The 24599-nt window shown below is 37.0% G+C and overlaps 3 protein-coding genes across 6 annotated transcripts in view; 1 reads left to right on the top strand and 2 right to left on the bottom strand.

Annotated features, from left to right (window-relative positions):
* The first annotated feature begins 228 nt into the window (after positions 1–228).
* Positions 229–6703, top strand: ctso (cathepsin O). Of its 2 annotated transcripts, XM_079390736.1 has the most exons (10): positions 229–609; positions 794–899; positions 987–1080; positions 1486–1594; positions 1675–1814; positions 1905–2072; positions 3236–3357; positions 4991–5154; positions 5579–5671; positions 5974–6703. In XM_079390736.1, exons 2-10 carry the CDS (start codon positions 874–876, stop codon positions 6006–6008), a joined length of 951 nt encoding a protein of 316 aa, XP_079246862.1. In that variant the 5' UTR covers positions 229–609; positions 794–873; the 3' UTR covers positions 6009–6703. The 2 variants fall into 2 exon arrangements, with proteins under 2 accessions (XP_079246862.1, XP_079246861.1); XM_079390735.1 differs by lacking the exon at positions 229–609 and having other exon boundaries at positions 860–1080.
* Positions 6704–6846: 143 nt separating this feature from the next.
* On the bottom strand, positions 6847–13422 carry LOC306853377 (tryptophan 2,3-dioxygenase A). 3 transcript variants are annotated; one of them, XM_079390732.1, is made up of 12 exons: positions 13338–13422; positions 13062–13150; positions 12635–12725; positions 12196–12266; positions 11032–11159; positions 10573–10759; positions 10233–10340; positions 10043–10154; positions 9893–9950; positions 7541–7620; positions 7266–7356; positions 6847–7095 (listed from the first exon to the last, which is right to left on the bottom strand). In XM_079390732.1, exons 2-12 carry the CDS (start codon positions 13110–13112, stop codon positions 6939–6941), a joined length of 1134 nt encoding a protein of 377 aa, XP_079246858.1. In that variant the 5' UTR covers positions 13113–13150; positions 13338–13422; the 3' UTR covers positions 6847–6938. The 3 variants fall into 3 exon arrangements, with proteins under 3 accessions (XP_079246858.1, XP_079246860.1, XP_079246859.1); XM_079390734.1 differs by having other exon boundaries at positions 13048–13150; XM_079390733.1 differs by lacking the exon at positions 13062–13150 and having other exon boundaries at positions 13338–13416.
* Positions 13423–18152: 4730 nt separating this feature from the next.
* LOC306853326 (teneurin-3-like) overlaps positions 18153–24599 on the bottom strand; it is a gene marked incomplete at both ends in the record, with an annotated part of 95903 nt that continues 89456 nt past the window's right edge. Inside the window, 4 exons of the mRNA XM_079390641.1 lie at positions 18153–18905; positions 21046–21176; positions 21311–22922; positions 23758–24054. Of these exons, the coding sequence (XP_079246767.1) occupies positions 18153–18905; positions 21046–21176; positions 21311–22922; positions 23758–24054 (2793 nt within the window). The remainder of the gene's footprint in view (positions 18906–21045; positions 21177–21310; positions 22923–23757; positions 24055–24599) is intronic.

Here is a 24599-nt window from a genome sequence, read left to right on the forward strand (position 1 = left end):
TGGTTAAAAAGCTGATGGTTTGTAATTTTTGTAATGATATTTGTAGTGGAAACCATCATTAGAATTTATGTGATGGTTTCTATTGTTTGTTTTTTCTTCAGCAGGGAACTGAGGGCTTTACCCCTCACGGATATCCCTGTGCCCCCCTCCGGACCAGGGGGACGGTCGGACTTTAGTTTAGCGCTGCCCATAACTCCTGGTCTAGGATCTGTTTTCTTCGTAATAACAGCATAACGAAATAGATTTGGCAAACAATCCAGTGTATCTACTGCTTTGGAAAGCGTCAAATGATTTAACAATGCATTTTCGCAGAGGGGAGCAAAGTAACCAATCACAGACACGTTTGTTGATTTCTACAACGCAATGGCCAATCAGGTGGTTAGGTTGGAATCCACGCACTCACCGCTTTTTAACGAAACTTTGTAAGATCGTGATGAATGAGTGACAGTTTTTATCAGAATTGAAATAAAACTTGTGTTTTTCATGCTTGACAAGCGACCATTTACGACACAGAGATAGCTAACTACACCATATAGATCAAGATAATAATTTCAGAAGCACAGAGTGATGTGATTCTGCAACCGAGCCTGGTCCAAACGCAGGATTTAGGTAAGAACACGTTTATTAATTATTTGTATTGGCTGCCATGCAAATCTGCTTGCTTTTCTGTGTTTAATTTAAGTGTTTTTGTTAACTTTAATAACAATAATTGTAACATTTTACAATAAGGTTCCGTTAGTTACTGTATTAATTTAATATAATGTCTGTGTTTGCTTGGTGCTGGTGCTTGAAGAGTCTCAGGTAATGCGTTCATCCGCCGCGAGAGGGCGATAGAGCGCGCTGATCTGCTGCAGGAAATAACCCAAAGCAGAAATGAGAGTTGTTCAAGTGTACAGAAGGTTTACTAATGACTCTATTTAAATGGCGTTTACTTCAACATTAGTTGTTTTGATAATTTACCATGAACTGCTCACTGGATCCAACAGCGTCGAACTAAGCTGGAAATATCCGACGGACGGAGAACGACTGAAGACTCTTCACGAAAACAATGAACACTATCAGAGACGGATTCATTTCCAGGTAAGTTACATTTAGTAACTACAGCATTAAAAAATATATATAAGAGCTCAATAAGTGATAATGGCTGTTTCAAAACATAGTGAACTAAGTAACATTAGACACTAACTTAGCAGCTTTAGGCTCCTTCACACAAATAAGTTACAGTTTAATGCGCCTTGGATGCTTAGAAATGCTGTCTATTTAGGCAGCTTACTCGGTTTTGAGAGGTTTTTACTTATAATGTATATAAGTAAATTACTAACCTGGCCGCGATATAAAATATAAGTTTTACGGAACATATTTAAAAAGAAAAAATGTAGGCAATGCTAGTAAGTTAATGCCATTAGTTTCTGTCACGTGACAAATTTCCTCGTGATTAGCATCTCACCTGTTGCTAAAGGTGTATCTGGTCATGTCTGATTGTAGACCTCACTCAAGAGACAAGCCTTTCTGAATTCAGTACTGAAGAAATCAAACCAGTCTGCCCGTTATGGCATCAACCAGTTCTCGGACTTATCTCCACAGCAATTCAGAGGTGACTATATGCAGGTTATGGATGCTTACGGATGAAAGCACTTTGTATGATGCCATCTAACTTGTCTCATTTTTTCTCAGAGCGATATCTCACAGCCTGGAATGAGACGGCTCCAAAGTTTGACCTCTCCAGGTCTGGAATTCAAGTTAAGATGAATTATCCAACCAAGTTTGATTGGAGGGACCATGGAATTGTCGGACCAGTACGAAACCAGGAGTCGGTATGGTGTGGATATTAAGACTAGGGTTTACATGTGATCTTTTTCCACTTATGTAAATACTCAAAACATATCCTTCTTCCTCTTGTGTAGTGTGGAGGATGCTGGGCCTTCAGTGTGGTGGAGGCCATTGAAACGGTATCTGCTAAAGATGGTGGAAAACTGCAGCAGCTCAGTGTGCAGCAGGTTATAGACTGCTCTTATGAAAACGAGGGCTGTAATGGTGGATCTCCTGTTGGAGCTCTGGATTGGTTGGCACAGGTGCTTTCTCTTTTTCTTGTGGTGATATAACTGGGAAAGATTAAAGAATGTTTATTGATATTGATAGTGGAATCACAACCATCAATTTTGATGATTTGGATACCCCTGTCCAAAAAAAATTTTTTCAACATTGATGATAATTAGAAATGTTTATTGAGCACCAAATCTGTGTTTTAGATTAATTTCTGAAGGATTAACACTGAGACTGGAGAAATGGCTGGCAAAAAAAAAATAAAAAAAATGTGTATGTGTGACTCTGGACCACAAAACCAGTCATAAGGATCTTTTTTTTTTTTTTTTTTTTTTTTTTTTTTTTTTTTTTTTTTTGGAGATGTATATATCATCTGCTGAATAAGCTTTCCGTTGATGTATGGTTTGTTACACTGTAGGATAGGACAATATTTGTCTGAAATACAACTATTTGAAAATCTGGAATCTGAGGGTGCAAAAAAAAAAAAAAGTCAAAATATTGAGAATCTTCTTTAACATTGTCCAAATGAAGTCCTTAGCAATGCCTATTACTAATCAAAAAGTTTTGATATTTACAAAATATCTTCATGGAACATGATCTTTACTTAATATCCTAATGAATTTTGGCATAAAAGAAAAATCAATACTTTTGACCCATACAATGTATTTTTGGCTATTGCTACAAATATACCAGTGCTACTTACGACTGGTTTTGTGGTCCAGGGTCATATAATAATATTATTATTATTATTATTAAAATAGATGCTATCTATTTTCAATTGTAATTACAGTTTTTACTTCAATTTTGATTAAATAAAATAAATCTTAGAGACCTCAAACTTTTAAACTGTTGTGCAACAAAGTTTGTACAGGTTATTATTATCCTATTATCATTATTTTTATATTTCTTAAATTTGCAGACAAGACGCTTTGAATCTTACAGCTGATTAAAAGCAGTAATTATGTTGGTCAGATCTGTGATATGCATTGTAAAGTGCACATTCTAAGCTTTTAAATGACACCTTTTTTTGAGCTGCTTCTTAATTAGTATTTTAATAAGGGTGTTAATTAATCAGCTTGCTGCAGAATTTGTCCATTCCAGCCACAAGAAGCTGCTGATTAAAGGTGTTTATCATCCCAGAAATTCCATAATTGGCACGTTCTCATATCCTGTTTTGTGTATCCCTTTTCAGACCAAACTGAAGTTGGTGAATGAGGCAGAGTATCCCTTCAAAGACATGGCTGGGATCTGCCAGTACTTTCCTCAGTCTCACACTGGAGTAGCAGTGAGGAATTACTCCGCTTATGATTTCAGGTAATGGATGTAGCATGCAGATGGCTTGAGCTTTACATCAACAGTCAGCTGTGCCATTGCATTAAGTGCAGTGTAGACCTCATGTACTATTAAAATTCAAGGTTGAGTCAAAGTTTGTCGGGATGTGGGCCAATGTTTTATGTTTACTCATCTGTTCTTGTCAACTCTGTTTGCAACTCAGGGTCAGGTGCTGAACGGCCACTGACTGTACACTCACTACTGGTCAAATACCAAACCAAGCACCTCTGACTTCTGTGCTTCGTTGTCTTACATTTGTGCCAGATGTCACTCTGTGTCTTACATAGTGTTCTTATTGTGCCGAGACAATTTTTGCCTTAACCAACTGGGTCAACCAGCAAGTTGCATAGTTTGGTTTCAAAAGTGACAAAGACTTTTGAACGTCCTATTAATCAAAAAATCCTGAAAGCTATGTTTCACAGTTTCCACAAAAATATTAAGCAGCACAACTGCTTTCAATGTTGATAATAATAAAAAATGTTTCTTGAGCACCCTATCCGCATATTAGGATGATTTCGGAATGATGTGACACTAACGACTTTCGCGATACGGAAAAGGCGGACGAAATCGCGGAATCCAGTCATAAAAATGGAATTTACAGTTTAACGTGGAATGTCACGGAATGTGTGAAAATTTTGAATAAATGAATAGTCACAGAGTCACTTCATTAGCGTTTGATTTGAGTAAAACTAGCGTCATATCACATACACAGAACTGTAAAGGTATTCACAGCTACCCGTAAAAATAAAAGTCCGGTTTAATTTGAAGACACTCTGGCCAAAATATATTACTATTGTTCAGTGGAATGCACATAGCTGCCTACTACTACTACTGCTGCTGCTACTACTACGGCGACGACTAAAATAAAACAAACATTAATTTTTAAGGAATAATCACACATTTCTTCCATGTTTTAATTTTAATAGTAAATCCCCTTTGTTTGCCAAAAAATAAAGTTTGCTTAATTTTCAATAATTAAAAGATAAATTAATGTTTTGTTCCTTCGTTTGATAAGCAGAAAAAAATAAATACACAACACAGAATTTCTGAGGGGAAGAAATTAGGCTATTTTAATAAAAACATTTAATAAATTAAGTTGTAGACGGATCATACAAAATGCATGTTATTGTTTATTTAGTACTGGATATTTAAAATTAAACATGTTTACATATAGTCCACAAGAGAAAATAATAGTTCAATTTATAAAAATGACCCGTTCAAAATTTACATACCCTTGATTCTTAATACCGGTACTGTGTTATTACCTGAATGATCCACAGGTGTTTTCACAACAATTTACCCTGATCTTGAAATTCAAGTGAGAGTCCCTCACTTGTCCTCCGTGTGAAAAGATGGATCTCAAAATTATACAGTTATTGTTGGAAAGGGTTCAAATACATAAAAATGCTGGAAAACCAAAGAATTTTTGGGACCTGAAGGATTTTTCTGAAGAACAGCAGGCAGTTTAACTGTTCAGGACAAACAAGGGACTCATGAACTACTATCACTAAACAAAAACAAACAAAAAAACACAGCTGTGGATCATTCAGGTAACAACACAGTATTAAGAATGAAGTGTATGTAAACTTTTGACTTCAACTGTACATTGTTGTAGTGGACAGGAGGAGGTGATGAAGGGTGTGCTGGTGGAGTCAGGGCCTCTTGTTGTCATTGTGGATGCCATCAGCTGGCAGGATTACCTGGGCGGCATCATTCAGCACCACTGCTCCAGCCACAACGCCAACCATGCCGTCCTGATCACCGGTTATGATTCCACAGGTACACAGACACGGGTGGTTAAACACTCTTTACTTGTGCCTCAGAGCATATAAAGGTTCAGAGTGCTGGCCTTCACGGATTACGTCCTGTCAAGGGCACAAAATTGAGCCGACGCTGGTAAACACTGGCTGTGCGCCAGCATCCCAGAAAACTGCATGATGTGTCTGCACTATAATCAGCAAGCTGTCCGCAGCGGTTGTCCTCTGCGATGATTTGTTTCCTCTTGTTTGTTTACTAGTTTAGGTACTTAGGTAATTAGGTACTTTCAGGGTAAAGTAGAGAAATTGATGCTCTGTGTCATGCCAAAACTGTTACTGCAAGCATTATTAATCATTTCATACCATTATACTATGTAGAATGACTTGTTATTAATCATTTCCCATTTGGGGTATATTTTCAATGACGTCTTCATATTTTGTCACAGGGGAAGTGCCGTATTGGATAGTACGCAATTCATGGGGGACCTCATGGGGTGACAATGGATATGCTTACATAAAAATAGGGAATGACATGTGTGGTAAGTTTATAGTGACCCACTTTTAATGCTTTTTTCCCTTGTTGACAGTCACAGTGATATACGTAATGCATTCTGCTGCTGTGAGGCATTGTATGCATTCATAAATATTCATGAAATGTTTGGAGGTTGGCAAACACTCGATACTGTTTGTAATGCAAAAATCTAATCGTAAATGCTTAGTTGATCATGTTTAAATGATGTAGCGAGGTTATTTTGAAGTCGTGATCTTGTTTGTCAATTGCTTTGAATGACTTTACGCAATGTCAGATGACAATCAACAGCCACTCTTTCTCTTTTCCCAGGCATTGCGGACAACGTTGCTGCTGTTTCTGTGTAATTGTCAATAATCTTTGTACTTCCGTGAAAAGACCGTGGCAGATCGACATTTTAAAATATCATCCTCAGGACGGAAATCCTCCGGTGTAGCTGATGAGAATTGTAAAAATTCTCACGGGGATGCGGAGAACAAATCCTGTTGCCTCTCGAATGCAAAGCAAGTACGCTGCTATTTGAGCTAATACGCCACATTCCTAATCCCAGCCACTGTAGCCCAAAATAATCACAGTCAGAGCCGGATTCTATTTTAGTTATGCAACACACACCAGCTAGATGTGTCCGTAAGGATGTTTAATCTTTAGAAAACACTGTTGGTGAATACAAGTGCACAGCTGAACACGTATTGTATTGTGACATTGCACTAATATAGGACACAAGTGAACTCCTCTGCAAAAATGTGAAAATATTATTATATGTGAATACTAATTGTAGCCCTAAAGAGTTTTGAAAGAAAAAGTGCTTATTACTACAGCATGTACCGGATATTTAACATTTTCTGCTTTTATAAACAGTATATAAACTCTATTCTATCAAAGTTTACATTTTGACAAAAAAAGTTGGGTTTTTTTTTCAAATAAACAAGAAGTTTCTCTATATGCGTGTTTTATTTACAAAATAGAAATCCGTTAATTAGATGTTAAAATATTATATTATATTGACAGTATATACACAAGCGCATCAACAGTTTTACTGATGTAGATATGTTGTAGACGCTGTTGTTAAATTGACTTCATATATCTTTTCAATTCATATTCTAGAACTTCTGTAAAATCAGCACAGCTTTGAAGCCTCTCATTCTGTCATTTAAAAAGTTTTTGGCGACATAAATCTGGGTGATGATAGGCTTGTGAGGTGTGAAGCTTTCTTTTTTTTTTTTTTTTCTCCTGTACTCTGCAAACGCTGTCCATCCTTTCCTCATCCCTCCATCTGTTTAGTCTGAGTCATCGCTGCTGCTGCAGTAGGAGCTGTCGCAGCATTCGGCCATGTACAGGAAGGTGTGCTCACTCGGGTCCATCTTGGGAACCCACTCCTTCGGAACCAGGAAGGTGGCCAGGTTAAACAGATCCACAAACACCTTGTAGCGATCACTGGCAAAACATACATAAGGCTTATCAATACACCCTGTTCTTGTTTTTGAGTGGTTTCCTGTTTAGAAGATGGTTTGCATATTGCTGCCATTTCACATCTCATTTTCCAGCATTATTTCATATGGATAATTCCAACAGATGCAGAGTGTTTCATCTGAAGACTGGCCTACCTGACAGTGGAGCGCAGGTACTGATAGCCTGATGAGCCACCTGTGCCGTCTTTACTGCCAATCATTCTGTGCACCATACACACATGGTTGTCTAGGGGAAAATTCCGGTATAAATTATGCAGGAAGTAAAATAAAATCATTATTGATATGCAAAATAATATCTTTTGTGCTCTTTTATTCAGTGTTGACACTCCAAATAGGCTTTGCCCCACAGGGTCTTTTAGGTCAGGTTTAATTGCAGTTCCTGGTACTTTGTTTTCGGTGGTGTCACATACATCTCCATTTTGTCATGATGGTGTCGATGTCCATCAGAGATGTCAGGAGCTGGAAAGGAACCTGAAATCGAGGCTCCTCCCTGAGAGCAAATGGCAATACGTTAAGTTACAAATGAAACCTTGGAGTATCATGTAAATACTATATGCATATGAATATGACAAGTATCATTCAGTACCATAACATGTATCATGAAGTACCATATTACATCTGATTTTAAAAGTATATTTATAAATATTAAGGTAATGTTTTGTAGTATCTTTCAGACGGAGTCAAATTTAACTTGGGTTGGTTTTTTAAATATGTTAAGTTTTAAGTTAAATAAGTTTTCAACACGATAGCAATACCAATAATGACATGAACTATACAGGTGCATCTCAAAAAATTAGAATATTGTGAAAAAGTTCACAATAGTGAATTTTTTTTTTTTTTTTTTTTTGTAACTTAAGTGAAACTTGTATATATTCTAAATTCGTTACATTTAAAGTATAACGTTTTTTGTTTGTTTGTTTTAATGTTGATGATTAGCGCTTACAGCTCATGAAAAATCCAGTATCTCAAAATATTAGAATATTTCCATTTGCGTTTCATTAAATGACCATCCCTACAGTATAAATTCCGGGTATCTCTTGTTCTTTGAAACCACAAATGGGGAAGACTGCTGACTTGGCAATGGTCCAGAAAACAATTATTGACACCCTCCACAAAGAGGGTAAATCACAGAGGGTCATTACTGAAAGGGCTGGGTGTTCACAGAGTGCTGTATCAAAGCATGTTAAATGCAAAGTTGACTGGAAGGAAGAAATTGTGTAGGAAAAGGTGCACAAGCTTGCAAGCTTGAGAATACTGTCAAGCAAAGCCAATTCAAACACTGTGGAGAGCTTCACAAGGAGTGGACTGGAGCTGGAGTCGGTGCATCAAGAGTCACCACGCTCAGAAGTCTTCAGGAAAAGGGCTACCAAGCTACTTCTGAAACCGAAACAACGTCAGAAGCATCTTACCTGGGCTACGGAGAAAAAAGAACTGGACCGTTGCTGAGTGGTCCAAAGTCTTTTCAGATAAAAGTAAATTTTGCATTTCATTTGGAAATCAAGGTCTGGAGTCTGGAGGAAGACTGGAGAGGCACAGAATCCAAGCAGCTTGAAGTCCAGTGTGAAGTTTCTGAAGTTAGTGATGATTTGGGGTGTCGTGACGTCTGCTGATGTTGGTCCATTGTGTTTTATCAAGTCCAAAGTCAATGCAGCCGTCTACCAGGAGGTTTTGGAGCACTTTATGCTTCCATCTGCTGACAAGCTTTATGGAGATGCTGATTTCCTTTTCCAGCAGGACTTTAGCACCTGCCCACAGTGCCAAAACCACTTACAAGTGGTGTGCTGACCATGATATTACTGTGCTTGATTGGCCAACCAACATGCCTGACCTGAACCCCATATGGAATCTATAGGGCATTGTCAAGAGAAAGATGATCCAACAATACAAACGAGCTGAAGACTCAATAGTGCCTCAGCAGAGCCACAGGCTGATCGCTTCCATGCCACATCTCACTGATGCTGGAGTTTGTGCTAAAGGAGCCACGACCAAGTATTGAGTGCATAAATGAACATACTTTAAAGAACTTGAACTTTTCTGTTTTCCAAATCCTTTTTTTTTTTTTTCTTTTTTTTTATTGATCTTAGGAAATATTCTAATATTTTGAGATACTGGATTTTTGACTTTCATGAGCTATAAGCTCTAATCATCAAAATTAAAACAAAAAAAACTTTTGAAACCTTTTACTTGTAATGAATCTAGAATATATGAAAGTTTCACTTTTTGAAATGTTACAAAAAAAAAAACTTTTTCACGATTCTAATTTTCTGAGATGCACCTGTATATACATTAAATTGTAAACTACTGTTCAATGTTAGTATGTTACCTAATGCATTAAATGTTAATATATACTACTATTCTTTTTTTTGAAGAAATTAATGATTTTATTCAGCAGAGACTCTTTAAAATGTTCAAAAGTGACAGTAAAAACATGTATAATGTTACAGAAGATTTGAAAATGTTGTTCTTTTGAACTTTCTATTCCTCGAACCCTTAACATTATCTCACAATTGATAATAAAACATGTTTCTTGGATACCAAATCAGTATATTATAATGATTTCTGAAGGCTCATATGACACTGAAGTAATGGCTGATGGCTTTGCCATCACAAAAATAAATGATATTTTAAAATTGTAATGCTATTTTACATCATTACTGTTATCACTGTTTATTTTGTTTTATTTTAATGCAGCCTTGTTGCGCATAAGAGTCTTAGAACAGCATCTTTTTACTGTGAGTAGGTCATCCTGCAGATAGATGTACCTGTAGAAGTAGATCATCAGGGCTCCTTGCAGTGCTTTATAGGACAGCCTCCTCTGACCTGCACAGACAGAAGCAGATATTCACTTGTAACCGTCAGAGGATGTGTCACTTGACATTGTATCTCTGCAGCGTCTCGAGAGCTTTGCTGACCTGTGCTTACTAAGTGATCATGTCTTTTCTCATCAAAGAGCGATAAGATAATGTCTCTCTGCTTAATGAGCTCATCCATCATCTCCTCTTTCATCTCGGAGGCTGATTTTTGCTATTAAGAGGAAACAAGTTGTTACTTACAAATTAGATGTAAGAATTGCACAGAATTATACAGGGATCCTCCACATACCTCTATTTTTTCTTTCTCTCTCCTGAGCCCCTCGAAAATATTGGTTTCCAGTTTCCCCCAAAAATTGAAGCCATCTTCCTCTAAGCCGGGCGTTCTCTCCAGCCATTGCTGGAAAGTATTGATTGCTTATGAGAAATGTTAATCAGCAGGTTGCTGTCTGTTAGATTAATCCTGACTTGATGTATAAATTGGCTACATAACCTATTCCTCTCTGAATACCAATAACCTGCAATGAAATCCAGTAAGTTATGCTTCTCGTGCTGAATTGCATTGATTAATACAGTATTCATGACTTCACAGCTAATATTTCATTTTATAATGTCATTTCCCTCAGGTTTACCTCCACTAACTGCAGCAGCGTGGGCTCCTGCTCTGAATGGAGGAGCTGCTCGCTTTCCTGGTCACGGAAATTGTCCCGGTAGTGCCTTCTGTTGTAAGGGACCCTCTGGTTGTGCGGGACCCCAATCTTGTTTTCCAACAGTCGAAACTGCAGACTCTGGAAGCCTGAAGCAGGTGAGAGATATTCTCTGTGCACAAAAAAACGCAGATCAATCGAGCTAAATGCAATTATGCTAAACACTGCCATTGATTTTGATTTAACAAATTAGGGCCATCTAATGCTTATTTACTGAGTTAGCTATCTCCCGTCTCTTGAGTGTTAGCATATTTCCAACAGCAAGTTTGCCCAAACAATGCTGTTATCCAGGAAATGTAACACTTGTTTTCAGCAGTTGTTTGGCAGTAAGGCTTTTTTAAGCAGTATTAGGAATCGAAATAATGAGGATTTTATACACCTTACCTGAAGTCATAGAAGTCTAAGGCAGTCATGGTTTCCAGAACAGCAAACTGGTCAAGCAGCAATCTGAATATCATAACAATCCTGTGGATGCGAGTGTTGACTTTGAGCATATTTCGCTCGTCACGTACCTGAGAAAATACGCAGTACATTTCGATTCATTTCCAGGAGTCTTTATAATGTCCCTGACACATATTTAACTAGAGAAGTAACTTAAAGTAGACTGAGCCTCATGCTGCAGTGCACATCCTTTCTTTGAACAGAACTACAGACATCAGAAAACTGAAGTTCATCTTTGTCCTGAAGGCCCTCCAAACAATAAATGAACTGATTTTTTTATTAGGTTTGGAAGCATGCATATGTGGCACTTTGACAAGAATCCCAAATACCCTTATAAAATGTGAAGTAATATAATAAAACACTATTTTTTAAATATATTAATAATTGCATTCAACAATGATGAAATAGTGACATTTATAATATTAAAAATATTTTTATTTCTAATATTTGCAGTTCTTTTGAACTTTCTATTCATCAAAGAATCCTGAAAAAAAAGTATCAGTGTTTCCACAGTAATATTAAGAAGCCCAGCTGTTTTCAGTGTTGTTGATAATAATAATAAATGTTTCTTGAGCATAAATTTGGCATATTACACTGATTAACAGTGAAGACTGGAGTAATAACTGCTGGAAGTTCAGCTTTAATAAATTGCAATTAGAAATATATTCAAATAGAAAAACATTTAATTTCAATTTGTAATGATATTTCACAATATTACAGCTTTAGCAAACATAAGAGACTTTTTACAAAAACATCTTACCAACCTTACTTTTGAATACTAATGCAGAATAGCACAAAATAAAAGATAATAACATTAAAATAATTGCCCTGGTTCTGTCTGAGTTGGTGTTTTATTTACAGATATTTCTGAAAATCATTCATCATCTCTCGCTAATCTCTTCTTTGTGCCCTGTCAGCTTGAACCTTCATTAGATATAATATTCTCATTAAAAATGGTCTTTAAAAAATTTTTAATAGCTGACTTATTAAATGTTAATCGTATTACGTTGATTAAAAGCAGGTCCATTCAAGTTAAGGAGCTAAATCTGATAACTACAGCTGTTCGTAACCCAGTAAACACAAGTCTTCGTGTTCGAGGCTACTCACATGTCCACTGATGAAGATTTCTCTCACCGAGTCCAGCTCCCACAGAACTTGTTTAAACCACAGTTCATATGCTGCAATACAAAGAATGAGTTAATCGTTTCTTCAGGTTACATGTGAAGTAAACGTACTGAGGTGCTGCCATTGAACTCCAAGGTTATGAAAGTCATTACATTTCAGCATGTATTTATTTATGTATTATGTGTGTATATGGATTATGAGTTTGAAGGATGCTGGATTTACTGGAGTGGTAGATGCTTGATTGTTGACAGAATATTACATTTGGCTATATGTTTTTGAGTTAGTCTTGCCTATTTTTGACTGCAATGAAACTTGTCAACATTCAGCTTTATAAACAGTCGTGTTTCGGGAGCGTTCATTGGAGATGGAGAGAGGCTACGACTGATTTGCCCGAAGGCTGTTTAGCGTTTGTTTGGCTCACCTTGATGTGTGACGATGAACAGATGTTCGTCATGGATCTTGTTTCCCTTCAGCTCACTTTGAAGCACCTGAGATGTCACTATTTTATCCAGCTGGGGATGAGAGAACGTTTTTGTTTCATGGAAAGCAAGCCAAAAAAGTCTGAAATTTCCATTTTTTAAAATAGAACATAAAACTAACTAGTTCACTCTTTGCCATTAAAAACTGAAATGCAAGCATTTCCCAGTGTTAATTAATTTGGCAACTAAGGAGGACTCATTTGGTGTTGTGAACATACAGACCATTATAAAAAAACTTTAGATTCTAGGGTTGCCCGCCAATTAATCATGAACTATTTTAGGAGAAGCTATGCTTTACGCTTATTAAAATATATATTTAAAAATCATTAATAAGCATGAGCTAATGTGTAGATGACTGCAGATAGTCACCGTAAATAAGACCTCCTTTGCTGGCCTTATTAACTCCAGTCTGAGAATCATCGTTCTCTTCTTCTTTCAGATGCTGCTTACTGGTTGACCTGTATTTTCATCAGTAAATACGCATTTGAATAGGAACTTTTGTGTACAACATTCAGTGTAGCTTTGTCTTCTGATTTCAGATATGGCAGAAACATTATCTTCAACATTTTAGGTAGAAATGTGACTTTTAGAGTATCATTATGTAATCTCAATTGTCTAGTTATGTTGAAAGCTGAAAATACATACACAAATTTCTTCTGAAAATAAGGACATCCACTCATGGCTGAAATTTAAATATGAGACAAGCCGGATTGTTTTCTTTCCCTCCACTTCAAAAAGGCAGTTCTCAAGGATGTTGAGACGTTTTATAACGTTTCCCCCCCATGCTGACTGACCAATCGTCCTCTAGATCCATCCCACCTCCCTTCTGTCCATGTTCACCCCCGTGAACATGTTGTACTTTGCCTTTTTCTTATCTCAGGTGAAATGGAACGGAAACAGAACTTTGACTTCATAACATTCAGATGGACCTAGGCAGTTGAAATTCAAGTGTTCCTATATTTACTCCCATTAAAAATGACTGAATTTCTACAGAATTTACATATATAGAACAATTTGACATACCAGTATATAAACTATTTAAAAGAGCATCGTTACTTTAGTATTATTTATAAAATATTATACTTCTTTAATATGTATGTTATATTAGTAAGCCTACTTTAACTTATTTTATTTCAGCTACTTCCCATTTAAGTCTATAAAGTTTTTTTGATCAAATATTTATTTTATTTTATTTCAGCTCATTTCAATTAACAAAAAATATTTTAACCGTTTAAGTTAACTGATGTGAGATGTGTATTTGCAGCTTTTTTTTAGTTGTGCATTTCTATTTTTATTTTATGATATTCTCCTTAATTTATGTAACAGTGTTTTTCTGCGCTAAATTTGGTTCTGTTGCACAAAATGGCAATGTTTGACTTGATTGTCAGTGACCTGTTAAATAAACCTCTTATACAGTTTTAACAGGCTTGCTTGTGCGCAAATTAACGTACCTGGTTATACTGTCCATTGTGCTTCTGCTTTAGGTTTTTGAAGATCAGTATCCGTGATGCAGAAGGAACATTTTAAACAATGGCAGTCAACACGAATGGTGAGCCACTTGGATCATTTACATTCACTGAATCATTTCTGTGGACTCACTTATGTCTGTATACTTGGAAAAGCTTATATGAAAGAATCTGGGATGATTAAACCGTTTATAGAGCCTTTGATGATCAGTCTTTGTATTATGTGTAAATATACGTGCTTTTCAGCTGAATTGTGGGTAACAGGTGAACTCTGGCTGGCCAGAACAGATTGTGAAAGGTTAGAGGGTTTGGAATGAGAGTCTGGGGATCCGATGTGTGTGTCAGAGACAGACAGCAGGCTTGTCTTTGTGTGGTAGTGTCTTGTGTCCTTGTAAACACACGGCTCGCTCGGGCACCAGAGTTTGCTGATATTGAGCGGTCTGTGTCTTCATACCTTTTGAGAAGAGTTGGCTAATCCATCAGATCTGCCACTTGGGACATAAGCGACACAAAAACGGCTGTCGGAGACAACGCTATACAGAAACGAGTGACATTCATAAACCAAAGGATTCATTTTAACTGAGTGGGAATAAGCTAAAATGCTTCAAACGCGGTAAAATGAGTCAACCCATTAGGAAATGTGTTGCAGGGATTTGATTGTGCATAAATGTTGCGTTTGAGGGCAGTGTTAATCAGGAGCCGGGGCAGAACAGTATGGTGCATCGTGGATTAAACCAGAAAACAGAGACCATGGCTAATACGCGTGATCCATGGAAGGTTTTTCCTTACTGCATTTGCATATCATTAGCATGCATTGCACTGAAACAACACAGTGGTGTTGGTGGCATCATCAGACCTTGTCTGGCTCACTCCTGCTTAGGAAATATGATGGCAATTTCCTAAAGGAAGTCCATTGTGTCTTTAAAATATATATTTATAAATCCACAACTCTTATTAAAATCATTTATGCCCATCTTCAAGAGTATGGGGTTTGCTACGTGTCTCTCTAGCTTTCCAGCGGAATATATTTTGCAGTCGTGGGATCCGCAGAAAGCTCCAGCTCAAAACGGGGCTGTACGTAACGCCTCACTTTAAAAGTACAGCCGTGTTATGTAATCTCATGTTCTACTTTACTCTCTTGCTATAGAATTGATAAAGTTATCGCTGTGTATGGTTATTCAGTCATGTATGGGGTTCAGATGTCAGTATGTAAAAATCTATTATTTGTTAACCTAGCATTAAGACATATCTGCTGAATTCAGCTCTATTTTTGCTATATCTTTATGGAATAAAGATTTCTTTTGTCGCGATACTACCTGAATGTATTCGAAATCTACACCAAAATAGTACTCTGCTACTGCGTACAAAACAATTAAGCAACAACACAAAGCAAAATATCATTGAAATCCTCTGAGCTATTTTTTTCTAGAATTAATAACTGAAGTACAAAATTCCAGGAAAAGGGCGGATTGCTTTATGGCAGCAGCAGTCGTGTACAGCTAGTGCTATATTTACGGCAGTGAATTCTACTCATCTGTAGGGAGCTCCAAACTCACAAAACAAACAAAACTGCATAGAGTTTACATTGGAATGCAGTAATTTTGGTTTTTAGAAAACTTATTTAGAAATAATTCTGTTGCTTTGTCTTGAATGATGCATTATAAATTGCATTATGTACCATCTAGTGTACGAATTTTAGAAGGTTTTACTAAAGAAAGTGACCGTTGATAGTATTAAGCATCTGTAATTGTACACTTCTGCGGGGTTTTTTTATTTATTTAGTTAATGTGTGTTTGAAGTGCACTTTTTTATTGTTGAATTTTTTTTTTAGTGTGAACAAACTATTCAGTGTTTATACTACAAAATGGCACACAATAGTGCTAAAAGTACACAAATTGAGACGTACCTAATGTTTTTGACATTGCATTTGGCCAGTACCCTGTTAAAAATGTTGGAAGTTCATAATTATGGAGCAGTAATTCTAGAATCTGTGTGATTTGGCAAGTAAATGTATGTAGAAAGAAATGAAGGTTAGCGCTAGATTTCTCTCTAGATAAGCAGAGCTGGTCTCTTTACAGGAACAAAGGTCAAAGATAATTCTGCTTGCTTTTTTGAAGCTGAAATTATTGATTTTTAGAAACAGTAACTTTTTATTTTATATATTTTAACTGAGTATTGTTAATGTCTTACAAATGTTCAGATGTTTTAAAACACATTCCCATAAACCTCATGCATACATTTACAACCTAAATGAGGAAAGCCTCAATACACCATCTGTTGCTGTCTGCACATCCAGACACTTCCAGGTTGCCTGATCATCAACATTATTAGTCCTAGAGCTTGAATAAATTATGAACACGTGCAGCTCAACAAGTATTATGTTGACTTTGAAGATATCTGCAAGACACTGTAGTATCAGTGGCAATCATCGCTAAGATGCACTGTGTCTGTTCATCCTGACAGAAAATCTGAATAAGAAAACATTTGTTTTATGGTCTTAGAATTGCCAGCAGTTAAATGCTGCAATTACCACATCACATATTGATACAGTTTTGTGATGCACTTATGTGTTCATAAACCAATTTTAAACCGCTAGAAGGTTGTTGTAGAAATCACATGCTAGTGGGTTTACAAGTTGCAGTGACTCAGCAAGCAAATGTTCAGGCTCTGTGATCCCGACTTTCTGCCTTTGATCACTCATTAATCAGATTTTACACACAGAGCAATTATACATTTAAGTTAATATTTAGGGATTACCATTAATCGACCCACTATTGCCAAAGCAGATGAAAGCAAGTTTTACTCATGACTCAAGCAGTTTTTCCTTTGATTAAAATGAATTCACATAACCTCTCACATCTAACGTCAGACTTCCCCAGTGCAATTCTTGGTTCATCAATATAGAAACAGCAGTTTAGCGCTAGTGGACAACAAGGTTTTTCAAAGGTTATTGTTTTGCCAAGACCATGAAACTAGGACAAAGTGTGTCGTGCTCTTAATGAACCTGATTTTAATTTAATCTGTGCTCAAAGAAATAAAAACTGTATATATATATATATATATATATATATATATATATAAGTAATTTTATAATTTATTTTCTTTTAAGTACAAACTATTTTCATAAATATTTCCCTTGGGACCTGTAACCAAATGAGCAAATAATTGCTTTTAATTTAAAAAATATGCAGGTGTAAACCCATTTACATAAATACAGACATTTACATATTTTCTGTGCTGTGCTGCCATTTTATTCATTATTTGTACAGTTTATTCAGTTAATGTATGATGGCTGCAAATCAAAGTGTCAAATGTCATTTATAAAACACTTTGTTTTTGTAACTGGAAAAAATAAATAAAAAATAGAATCAGACATACATAAAAAATAACACAATCATCTAAAATCATATTTTAGGGGAGTTTTCATTGCACAAGACATGATTGGCAACAAAAGCTTCTTTTTTTCTATTATGATATTCATGAAATGTACAGGAAAACGAGACAAATCTCAATAAATATAAAAATATTACAGTGTATAGCTGGCTACAATAAACCACCTGACATCACGTGGTATTTTTGCAGTGGTACAGTGATATGCATATGTAAACATTTTCATTTTCCAAAAGGTATGCCGTTTTTTCTCTTTAGGGACATATTTGAATAGTGCTTGTAAAAATGAATCATTAATAAATAGTTAAATAAAGATATCAACAGCTGTATTAATCTGGCCTGTCTCTTGATGCTGTTAAGTTCGTAATTTCATTGTGCTCCACAACTGTAACCTTGTTAAGGCCTTAAATAGGTCTTGAGAAAACACAATGTTTCACAACGCACAGCGTTGTTTTAATGCTCTTTTGTTCCCCCTAGGTAGTACTCTTCTTATTAGACTAGGAGTAGTAGCGTTTTTACAAACTCTTGAGAATGTAATAAATGTGTCCGCTTAACCTATTCTTCCATTACAAATTGCACAGAGTGGCTAATCATGGTCTGTTCACTACCTTTTGCCAATCTCATTTTGTCTGAGGAACTGAATGTTGTTGACACTGTCGGCTAGCTCAGGATACTGCTCCACCGACAGCACATAGTATCCATCGTAGCCTTGGACTCGTCCAGTGCTGAGAAGCTGCCTCTTCTCTCCCTCAGTCCATAGGCGGGATCCTTCCTCTCCGTTTCGCACCCGCTGCTGCTCCTGTGCCCACGAGATGGCGAGAGCCCTCTGTCGGGCTAGCTCTAAAACACGCACTCGTTCCTCATCCAGAGACGTCCCGTAGCGCACGTGCAGGGTGAGAGCCCCCCTCTGAAACTCCACATCTGCGAAGCGCCGGGTGCGGCCACCTAGCACAGCTGTGGACTGCGACACCGTCACGTTCACCGCATTCTCAAGTTCTTTCCGTCCGCTAGTAAGCCGCAGAGCTGCCAGGTCCGCTTCAGGAGAATTCATTTTAACAAAGAAGTGCGTGTCTCTGCCATCTATGATAAAGTGCAAGTCTTTCAAGTAAAGTGCGCCATTGAGGATGTTGGCAACTTTGACGCAATCCTCATTAGCCAGGCTTAGTGCGCGAGTTATCACAATGCCCTTGTAAAGGCCCAGCATGATCCCGCGACCTATCAATGAATCGCTAGAGGCAAACCACAGCCAGGGTTTATCAGCCCTTTGGCTATGGCCGAACTCAACCTGTGGTAGATCCCCAAATGTTAGAAATGCTTCGGCTTGTCGGATGACATGCTGCTGGACTGCAAAGCTGGCCTACAAAAGAAGGACAATAAACATTTTATAGAAACGTGTGGCTCTAGTTCCATTCTAGTTCCATATGGTGAAAAAAAAAAAATCTTCAAAGGGATACTACAAGATCTAAAAAAAAAAAGCAACAAAAAAGATTATAAAATATTTTTTATATATATATATATATATATATATATATATATATATATATATATATATATATATATATATATATATATATATATATAATTTATTTATTTATTTATTTTTGGAAATTTTTTTGAAAACTAATCTAAAAATTATTTTATTATAAATTATTGTTACTATTATAAAAATCCGGATACCCTATTCAATTATTCTCACACTACAGTTTTTATTAATATTTTTAATTAGTTTTTGTTAATATTTTTCTAATTAATTTTACTTAACGTTTTAGTATGTTTTGTCATAGTTTTTATTTACGTTTATATAGCTTATAAACTGAAATATTTTTATTTCAGTTTTAATAATTTTTGTTAGGGCTTAATAAATTAGTTATATTTTTTATATAATAAAAAAATATATCAACACAGTTAACACACTGGCCCCGCCCCCAGACCTGTACGTCATCTTACATTTCATATAGTTGATACTGGGGCAAAAAATGCCCCTGTATGACTTTTTGTCTCATATTTATATCATATGATAAGCAATATCACACCAGCAGTGAGCGCAACATCACAGGAGGAGTGCTGTTTTTGTCACAAAGAACACGAGTGCAAATGTGATTTTCCACAACAGTTCAGTAAATAAATAAAAAAACACAATACTGTGCATTTGTTCCATTTTGCCAACGAAAATATTACCTATAAAGCCACAGCAGAACTGTTGTGCATCTCCAAGAAACACAGAGGTAATTTGTTTCTGAACGAATCCGCATTTTGAACAAATCGTGTGAATCAATGATTCAAAGAGAGAGCCATATACTCAATTCCTGAATAATCAGCCGTTTGAACTAATCGACTCAAAGACATTTAACGCCATCTGCTGGTAGTTTTAGTTTCTTCTTTAGAGTACCATTTCATTTATTTAAAACAAACAAAAAAATATTAAAGGGATATTACACCTAAAATAAATAAATAAATAATGTCATCATTTACTCACCCTTGTTGTTTCAAACCTGAATGACTTACTTTCTATTGCACAGCATAAAAGAAGGTATTTTGAATACTGTTGGTAAGGATGCTGTTTTGGTCACTAGTGACTTTCATTGCATGAACAAAAAAATACTAAGATGTTTCTCGAATTATCTTCTTTTAAGTTCCATACTTTGTTCGGCCATTGTAGCCTAAACATTTAACACAATAATAGGTTTAAATGATCTTTTGGGGGTATTTTCACCACCAACTTTAGTTTGCTTTAATCTAATTAATCGCAGCACCCTGTAATTAATTAGATTAATCATTTTAATCAACTGGCAACCCTAATTTTTGTACATCGTTATACTAAACAAAAATTAGAAATGTTGCCTTGGCATCTAGCTGAAATAATTTTAACGGAGTGTCTATTTACACTAACTCCTCCCACCAACATGTGACTGGGATAGTCAACACTACAAAAGACAGTTGTCAAACATCAGCTCCAGTGGCATAGATGGTGAAGTGTCTTTTTGACCCAATCTACCCAGGTTCAAAACCCCCCTTTTGCCAAACTTTTTTTTCTTCTCCTTTTTTAAATATCATATCACAACGGCAAAAGCATTTATTTTCAATAAAAATTATGGAAATAATTAAAGTTGAAAATAAAGTATCGGTTAGGGTAGTTGTACGGAGCGCTTTATTGTCCCAATAAGGTGGCATCCATTTAATAATTAGAATTAAAATGATAATTTACACTCAATACGTTATTACTGCATACTGTTTTATGCACTACAATACTGAGGTGCAGATAATTGTCACTATTTGCATTAAGTAGTATAAACATCAGAATATCTTGCTATTTACACTTAGTGTAAATAGCCTCTATCACTATTAACACTAACACAAACACAATAATTTTAATGAAATAATTTTTTAATTAACATTTTTTATTTCAAGTAATGCTTTTTTTAATGGTTTTGGTTTTAGTCAACATTAATAACCCTTTATGCAAGAATGTGAAGATATTCATCCAAAAATAAACTTACTGTCAGGTCGTCCCACACTTGACTTTTGGCCAGTTCGTAGGAGGCTTGTGTCATCTCAGAAATAGGGACAGGGAAACCAGGGATACTATTATGGAGATGGAATCCAAATGTGACCAGCCAGCTGTTCACATCTGTAGCAAATATCAATGAATAAATTTAAAATCATAATTTGCATGAGGGAAATGTACAATGTACAGCAGATATATTACTTGCAGAACTTATTTCAATATGCGGATACAGTAGATGCAGTGAATCCATGTCATACCTGTTAAGTAGTCTCTAACTTTCTGCACTTTACTTATAGGATTGTTGTTTCGGAACATATAGAGATTGAAAGGGCCTGGATTCTTGCTGATTTTCTCCCACTGCATGAAGTCAGGTGCAGTCCAGCGACCCGACGTTATGTCATAATCCCGCACTCCAAAATGAAGCAGTTTTGTTAGAGGGTCATAAAGTCCTCCATGAAACCCAATCACCAACCGAATATCAGGATTGGAGTCTGAGTAGACCTCACCATAAGCCGTATAATGAATCTGCTTGAGGAGAGCGCCATCGCTGCCAAAGACAGCCAGTGGTGTTCCTAAGTTATCACAGGCGATGTAGAATTCGGCTCCACTGCTGATCTCCATTGCAAACAAGTGCCCCTGCAGGTCATAGTATAGAGAGGTAATCTGGGAGCTAGAATGGTTGTAGACATGCGTTATCCTGCTTGGGTAGCTCAAATCAGCATAGAAGAACTGCAGATGTTGTCCCGTGCTGGACTTTGTGGAGACTCTTCTTCCCAAACCATCGTAACGGAACTGGACTGACCAGCCGCTGGATTTACTGTAGACACGTTCCAGGTGGCCATTGGAGTTGTACCGGAAGATCTCAGAGCCTCTCTGGCGAAGAAACCCATCTTCGTCCAGATCATACTGTAGGTCTCCTAGACGAGTTATACGGTCTCGTAGGTCATAACGTAGAGGCATGATTCGTGCACTGTTTGCTGGACTCAGCAGGTGTATGTTCCCGTTTAAGTCATAGCTGTAGCGCCATGTCATTTTCTCATTGAGGTAGACGGTCTGCAACTGTCCGTCCACGTCATATTCATAGCTATACTTGGTGGCATTGGCGAACGGGCCAATCTTCATCTCCCGCTTGGTGACGCGTCCCATGTCGTCATACTGGACCGTGATCCAGAAGAGCAAAGAACGGAAGAGCTCATACTGAATTTCTCGAACCCGACCGTGCCCGTCAAAGTGTTTGGTGTAAGTCATGATAGAGGTGGAGATGATCTGGTTGATGTCATAATAGATGACGCCAAATTTGCCAAATTGCTCCACCTTCCCTGAGATGTCATCATACTGATAAAGGTCAATAGGCAGTGGGGTTTCATTGATGACCCCCTGAATACTCGTCACACGCAGACTACTGTCGTAAGCGTAGTCGAAGCGAGCGTTTACCATCCCGTCCTCGCTGAAGCGGTAGATCTGCCGGTCTACCAGCGGGCCGAGCTGCCTGTATCTAATGGTGCATATAAAACCCTCACTCTGCAGATTGACCGTCTTCAGCACACCTGCCGTCTCGTCGTAGGTGAAGCTGACGCGAGTGCTGTCATACAGAACCTCCGACAGTTTGTTGTGCCAGCGGTACCGGTAAAGGACTCTCCGTCCTGTGCCCAGCTGTGCCACTCTCAGGAGCCTCCCGTCCTCACTGTAGTCTACAGCGACGGAAGCGTTGCTCTCAGGCATATGGTAAAGGTTGCGGTAGTAAGACACCGAGCGTATGGTCTCCATAGTGTATCGTGCCACACTAGGCATAGTGACTGCAGAAAGGCCTCCCTGAGGGTCATATTCAAAGACATACTGCCGCTGACTCGCCAGTATCAGGACAGTGGACTAGAACGAGAAGAAAACAACATGCATAAACCAGGGGGAATTAAAATCAACTAATTTTATGTCAATTGTCACACTAGTTGGTTAATCCATTTGGATACAAGAGTTTTTGCTATATAAAAGGCATAGTTCACCCAAAAATTACAATTCACATTCAATAATACATAATTTACTGGCCCTCATTTCACTTGTTGACAACCATTTTTTTTTCTTTCCTTTTTATCCAACTTATTCCTAAACGTGGAAGTAAGCCTACGAGTAAGACTTCCGGTTCATTAGCCACTATAGGGAAATAACGATAAGAATTACGACGTGCAGTAAAAACTTTTGCATTACAAACCAGTGTGTTCATAATTAAGATAATGCATAATGCACTAAAATAATATGGTAAGACACAAATTTGCAGTATCAAGCAGCAAAACGAGTGGTTTTATACAGCTAAAAATAGCTGGAAGCAAATGAGACCGGAAGCAAGACCCATAAAATTTACAAATGACCGCGTCCATTTTTACGTGAAGAAAAAGGTGAATAGAAAAAAAAGTCTTTCTAAGAAAAGTCAAAAGGATGAAATGATTCTAGCATATCTTACTCTTGTTAATCTTGATGGTTTACTTTGTAGGAAAAAAACAGCTTGGACATAGATGCAAAATGTTTTCTTTTTTGTTCCATGGAAGAAAAAAACAGGTGTGTATTTTAAAGGATGCATTGAGCGAAAGTGATTGTCAAAAAAGCTTTACATTGGTGGTAAACAGTGTATATGTGGCAGTCTAATGACAAAACTCATGATGTCTACTGTATATCGCATACATCACTAAAAGCAATTTCCACTGGCATGTACCTTCTCCAGATAAGTGTAGCTCCAGGTCTTCCCATCAGGAAATGTTCTGGAAAGCAAACGGCCTTGTCCATCATACTCGGCCCTCTCTGAGACAGAGCCCCAGTGTATGGCACTCAACTGCCCATTGCTATTGCGGGTGAGGTTGACAGGCAGCAGCTTGCTACTTGGCATCCAGAGAGTAGGCTGACCTGATGTGTCATAACCAATCTTCAGAAGGAATTTACGGTGATCATCATAGATCTTTTCAATCCTCAGCGCTCGGTCATAATCAACAGACAAAATGTTCCGTCCATTTACCTTGAAGTGCAGGCAAAGGAGACACAAAATTGGTATGGCAACAGCAAAATGGCAGAAAATTGACTTGAAAATTGCCAGATTTTTTCATCTGTCAGAGTTGCCTTGGTTTCCGTCAGAAGGTTTGACTTGAATCTTTGTGTGAAAATTAGTCTCTGAATTAATACCTTAACTTTGTAAAACTAAGTGGCTCAGTGGCATGTTCAAGCTATTAAATCATCTTCCAGTGTAGGCAACATCAATTTTAGAATAGACTTGTTTAACCACTGTAAAATTGTCATTATTTTTGCACTCCTAAATGGGCCGGTGCCATATTAATGCCAAATTTACGATTTAATGATTTAATTTGTAAGAATTTATATCTAAATAAAAAATATAAAGAAAGCTTGCATATTTTTAAATGACGTATTATGCAAGGTGCCATTTTCATGCCAAATTTAATTAGCAAGAATTCACATCTACACAAAAGTATAGCAAGAAATCTGTGAATTTTTAAATTGCCTGAGGTCATTTGAACCTCAAGCCAGATGTCAAGTGCTTTGTGTTAA

Source organism: Barbus barbus, assembly GCF_936440315.1.
Source record: "Barbus barbus genome assembly, chromosome: 33".
Classification (NCBI taxonomy): domain Eukaryota; kingdom Metazoa; phylum Chordata; class Actinopteri; order Cypriniformes; family Cyprinidae; genus Barbus; species Barbus barbus.